This window comes from Theropithecus gelada, chromosome 4 (genome assembly GCF_003255815.1).
Source record: "Theropithecus gelada isolate Dixy chromosome 4, Tgel_1.0, whole genome shotgun sequence".
Classification (NCBI taxonomy): domain Eukaryota; kingdom Metazoa; phylum Chordata; class Mammalia; order Primates; family Cercopithecidae; genus Theropithecus; species Theropithecus gelada.
The window spans coordinates 82467169-82472937 of NC_037671.1; the positions used below are offsets into that span (position 1 = coordinate 82467169).

Below are 5769 nucleotides of genomic sequence, written 5' to 3' on the forward strand. Positions count from 1 at the left end.
AAGAAGGATGGTAAAGGATGGCTTGGGTGCCAGAATAATTGTGAGAAGAAGGCAGAAATGCTTATTCACATCAGATAGCTTTGATCTCTCAGGGAAAAATGGGGTATTTGATGGAGGGAAGGGCTGGGAGCCGGTGGCAGCTACAAGCACATCTTGGGGACAAGGATGGTGTTGGAGAATATGGAAAAGTATTAGGAAGGAATAGCACTCAGGCACTCAGAATAAAATTTGTTTTAAGAAGTGTTGACCCTAAGTTGGCTTTCTCACCCTCTTCCCTTTTTTTTTTTTTTTTTCCAGCATGATTTCTAAAAGAAGTGTGGAATTTTAGCAACTGGAATTTGAATCCCAGAAACTCACTCACTTACCTACTATGTGACCTTGGGAAAATTACCTAAACTCTTATAGCCTCTGTTATGAAGAGTTATTAAAATGACCTGTGTAAAAGTGTCTGGGATAGTGAGTGGTACTCAACCAGAGGCGATTTTACCTCTCAAGGGATAGTTGGTGATGTCTGGAGACATTTTTTATTGTAAACAGCTGGACAGTGAGGCATGGTGCAAAGATGTGCTATTGGTATCTAGCTTGTAGAGGCAAGGGATGCTGCTAAGCATCTGACACTGCACAGGACAGCCACTTACAATAAAAAATTATGCAGAATTGGCATTATCCAACATGCCAATGACTCAGGCATTATACACAGTAAATGTTGAGTACTGTCTACTAATCATCGTAAACCAAATTGAACAGAATTTTTCCCATAAGTGACCACATCTGAAGGTTTGTTTTCTACAGTGTTGAAAATGCTCTTCCTTTTGAAGAAGGTTAAAGTGTAGAGACACACACAAAAAGCAAACTCTATTCAGAAACTCTTACACAAATAAAATATTCCATTCAATTCAAGAAATACCCAAAGTCCAGCTCTCTGATATTTGTTTTGAAAAGCTTTGGGCTAGGACAGACTTGAGATTTAATGTACTGTGCTCCATGAGCCAGACTTTGAGGGGAACTTTCAAGTGATTTGGATTTACATTTGTAAATGCATTTATACATTTTCCCAATATTGGTGATATATTTAGAAATAAAACAGAGAACTCAGCAAATCAAATGATTCTGTTTTATCTAGTCCTATGTGGAATTGCTTGGCTAGGAATAAAATACTCTAGGCAATTTCAGTGCCAACATAGTACAGCTTTATCTGAAATGTCTTAGTATCTCTTTCTCAGAAGTACAGATACTAAACAAATATGCAAATATAAGGTGATTTTAGTTCCGTTGAAGTGATTTGACCATATTTGTGTCAAAAGTTCAAGTAGTTTCCATCATATTTGTGGGGCAGGGAGGGAGCAGCAACTCTGTAAATACATTAGCTAGTTAGCTAGCTCTTAGTAATGCTATCACATCTAAACCCTGCATTTATTTAATCCTTTCCTTTATGTTTTGGGCAAAACTTGCTAGACAAACCAACAAACAAAAACAAAAAAAATTTACAGAAACTTACAAAAATAAGGGCTTCTATTCGTCAAATTAAATGTGGCTAGGAGGTTTGAAAACATATTTTGAATTTGATGGCTAAGTTTTAAACTACGAAGTGAGATCAGCTAAAATTGGATGAGGAAAAAACTGTGTGAGCCCTGCTGCTTGCTCACTGGACAGCAGGCCACAATTCATTCCCGGGCCTCAAGTAACTGATCAAAGTTGAGAGAAAAGGGGAAGAGACCATTATCCCCCGAACTGAACCGAGAAGTTCCAGTGGATGTTAGGGAGGGACTATAGGCCATGGCTGAAATCATCAATCATGTCACCCTTGTGACACCATGAGCAGGGGTAGAGAGTGATTTTGAAAAGTAGCTGCCATTTATTGAGAGCCTACTATGGGCTCTCATAGTAAGAGTTATAATACTTTAGATATTCTTTTATTTGATCCTGACAACACCTTTCAGGGTTGAGATTACCACTCCAATTTTTCCAATAAGAAAAATCAAGCTGAGGGAGATTAAGCACATTGCCCCAATTCACCCAACTGGTAAATACCTGAAGCAGGATCTAGACCTAATGTGCGAGGAATGTTGAAATGGCTGAAAAAAAGTATACCTTGATTTGTGTTTGTCTATATTAAAATAGATTTATTGTGGCTTAAAAAAATGAATAAGCTTTTTTTTTTCTTTTTGAGACAGCGTCTTGCTCTGGGCTGGAGTGCAGTAGTGCGATCCTAGCTCTCTGCAGCATGAAACTTCCCAGCTATAGCAATCCTCCTACCTCAGCCTCCTGAGTAGCTGGGACTACACAACATGCCACCATGCTCAGCTAATGTTTTATTATTTGCAGAGACAAGGGTTCATTTTGTTGCCCAAGCTATTGCCTCGAACTCCTAGGCTCAAGTGATCTTTCCACCTCAGCCTCCCAAAGTGCCAGGATTACAGGTGTGAGCCACTGCACCTGACCCTAAACTTAATTTTAAAGAGCCTCTTTAGGTTCACATATTGTAGGGGTTTTATGCCAATTTTATAAATAATCTATAATAATATAAGAAAATTAAAATAAGTTGGAGTCCCTCAAGCTCCATATGACAACCTCATGCATCTTTTTTATGGTTATATACACACATGCAGTTTGATAAAACAGAGTCATATACATTCTTTGAAAGCTCAAAATGACATTTTTTAATACAGATGTTTTGCTTCCTCCTTAGTTCTTTCCTTCTCCGCTTACCCCCACATTCTAAAATACAGTATATTTTCTATACCTTCTCCTTTATTCACATAATCATAATCACACATATGCATTTATGTATACATATCTACATATAGATACATATGTAAGTTCTTTGGTTGTTGCTTTTCTATAAATGGGAACATCTTATATATGTTCCTCGGTGCATTTTACTTAACTACACTGAGGAAATCCCTACAATGCAGCTGGTTTGGTTCTGATTTATTCTTGATAATAGCAACATAATATCCCAGAGTATGGATATACCATAGTGTATTCAACTATTTTCCCTTTATGGGCATTCACTTTATTTCTTCTTTTCTGCTATTATACAAAAATGATTGCAATAAGTATCTCTGTACATAGCCTTAATTTATTTTGAGCCCTGAAATCCTCCCTTTCCCTAATTCCTTATGTTCAGTCACCAGCTCACTCAATTTGAACCCTGACACATCTCTGGAATCTGTTCTCTCCCCAACTCCACCTCCATGGCTACTGCCTGGTTTGAAGCTTCATAATATCTAGCTTGAACTATTTTAACAGTCTCTTAGCTGTTCTTTCTACTCCAAGTTTTAAAACTTTCTCTCTCCCAACAATTCTTCTGTTTCCAGGATTCCCTTTTTGATATGCAAACAATCCTTATCTTTTCTGGTAACTTCGCATGTAGTTTGTGCAGTTGGCTAGGAGTAAGAGAAACAATCATGCATTGGAGATGGCGAATGGAAACCAATACTCTGACAGCATATGGAGGCAACAACAAGGAGTGGTGACACCTGCCAACCTCAAGCGGGTCTGTTTCATTTGAATTGTTAGCTCCTACTTAGCTTCAGCTGACTACTGCCATGAGGGAATGTGGACCAGACTTGCCTGATGGTCTAATTTTTCTCTCACACACCAAAAAACTAGAAATCAAATTTTTAATGAAAATCTTCAAATTTTCTGGCCACACCAAAACATCTGCAATCTGAAATGTTTGTCCTTAAAGACAAAATGTGGCTCAGCCTGTGAGTTATTCCCATCTCTCATTGTTCTTCTCATCTATCATCTCTTCACTGATGATTTTTTTTTTCATGATCTGTGGTTTTCTTTTTAATTATCTTTAGTCTTGCAATCACACATAATTTTAAAATTTGTGTATATCTCCGCTACTTTAATCCTTTTAAGTTGGCAAAAGCACCATTCCCAATCACAAATACACAGTTCTACAGATTTATGTTTCTGAATGGCTGTTTAAAGACAATCCTAAATTATAACTTAGTTTGACTTAGATTGTAAAGAATTCAAGAGTGAAGTTTAACTTGCTACTATTTTAAAAGCATGTGACCTTATAGATTTGTAAGATGTGAGAAGTGAATAATCTTTAATATTACACATAAACCATACTAAAATGCTTTTCAATAAGTAAAAGGAACCATTTTAAATACAGGGAATTATAATTAGATTGGCATTGTTAAGGCCAAAACTCTAGACATTGCTACCTTATTTACTTTCAACCCTTGCCTTTAAGAGGCAAATGAACACAAAACACAGGTGAATCTTGCTTGGTTCTGAGACAGTGAAGGAATTTCCCTAGTAATTTAAATATATTCACATAACCAGCTATATAAATCTAAATATAAAACCAATCTCCAGTAAGTTTTAAGATGGCACTCACCATCTTTGCGAAAAGTTGAACATTACTAACAAAGTCTAATCATATCTTTAGAAGGGGTAAACAGTGATAGCATTTACTGAATTGGAATTACTATTAAAATTCAAAAACTGAACATACTCATTTAACCACAAGCCAGTCTTAGTTTTAAATCAGGACTGCTCAACAAAATATTCTGTCAGTCATTCATGATCTGAATTCTGGTGTATGAGATCTATTAAAGTATGGTACACATAAAAAAGTCACGAGACATTTGTTTTGTAATAAATAAGGCAGTGGCCAATTATTACTCATTACTAGCTTTTTTGAGATAAGCTATCAAGTCTGCCCTTTCTTCCTTCTTCTTAATGCCAACAAAGATCATTTTTGTTCCAGGGATGTACTTCTTGGGATTCTCCAAATACTCCATCAGTGTATCCTCTCCCCAGGTGATGCCTTTGTTCTTATTGGCGGCTGTGTTAGAGTATCCAGGGGCCTGACCTGTCTTCCGCCCAAAGAGACCATGGAGATTTGGCCCAGTCTTGTGCTTGCCTCCCTTTTCAACGGTGTGGTACTGGGAACACATCATAATAAAAATCTTCTTGCCTTTCTCAACATCACCCATATTTAATTCTCTTTTTAGTCGCTGGCACAATGAAGATTCCCGCTCCGAAGCAGGACGTCCCCACTCTCTAACTTCATTGATGATTTTTTATTCATCCTCTAGGAGGTTACCTAAATGTGATGAAGGTTATTTGATTTAATGGATGCTTCATCTCTGGATCTAGTGAGAATCTTGGGGCATCATAAGAAAGAGAAGGAACTGGTTACAGTGGCTCACGCCTGTAATCCTAGCACTTTGGGAGGCTGAGGCAGGCAGATCACTTGAGGTCAGGAGTTCGAGACCAGCCTGACCAATATGGTGAAACCCCACCTCTACTAAAAATACAAAAATAAGCTGGGTGTGGTGGCACGAGCCTGTAGTCCCAGCTACTCGGGAGGCTGAGGCAGGGCAGGAGAATCGCTTGAGCCTGGGAGGCAGAGGTGGCAATGAGCCAAGATTGTGCCACTGCACTCCAGCCTGGGCGATAGAGCAAGATTCCATGTCAAAAAAGAAAAAAAAAAAGAAAAAGAAAAAGAAAAAGAAAGAAAGGGAAGGGAAAGTATAACAGAGAGAAGCTGACATTAGAGGTACCATGGTCTCTTGCCTTTCCTGGGAGTGAAGTGGAAGCACAAAAACCAGTCATATGTCACTCACTAGACTGCTCCTGGGGCCAATTCCTGGCTCTCCTTATTAAGCACTTATGTGCCAGGCCACAGCTAAGGGTGTCCACATACATTCTTTATTTGCTCCTCATAACCACTCTTCCAGACAACATTTATCATGCTAACTTTCAAATGAGGGAAGAGGGACTCCCAGAGGTTAAGTG

The 5769-nt window shown here is 38.3% G+C and overlaps 1 protein-coding gene across 1 annotated transcript; it reads right to left on the reverse strand.

Annotated features, from left to right (window-relative positions):
• Positions 1 to 3781: 3781 nt before the first annotated feature.
• Positions 3782 to 5034, reverse strand: LOC112622774 (cytochrome c-like). Its single transcript, XM_025382606.1, has one exon. It carries the CDS (start codon positions 4962 to 4964, stop codon positions 4647 to 4649), a length of 318 nt encoding a protein of 105 aa, XP_025238391.1. The 5' UTR covers positions 4965 to 5034; the 3' UTR covers positions 3782 to 4646.
• Between the last annotated feature and the right edge of the window lie 735 nt (positions 5035 to 5769).

Excerpts from the sequence above, each read along its gene's own strand:
- LOC112622774 (XM_025382606.1), bottom strand. The coding sequence starts at position 4,964 with ATGGGTGATGTTGAGAAAGGCAAGAAGATTTTTATTATGATGTGTTCC.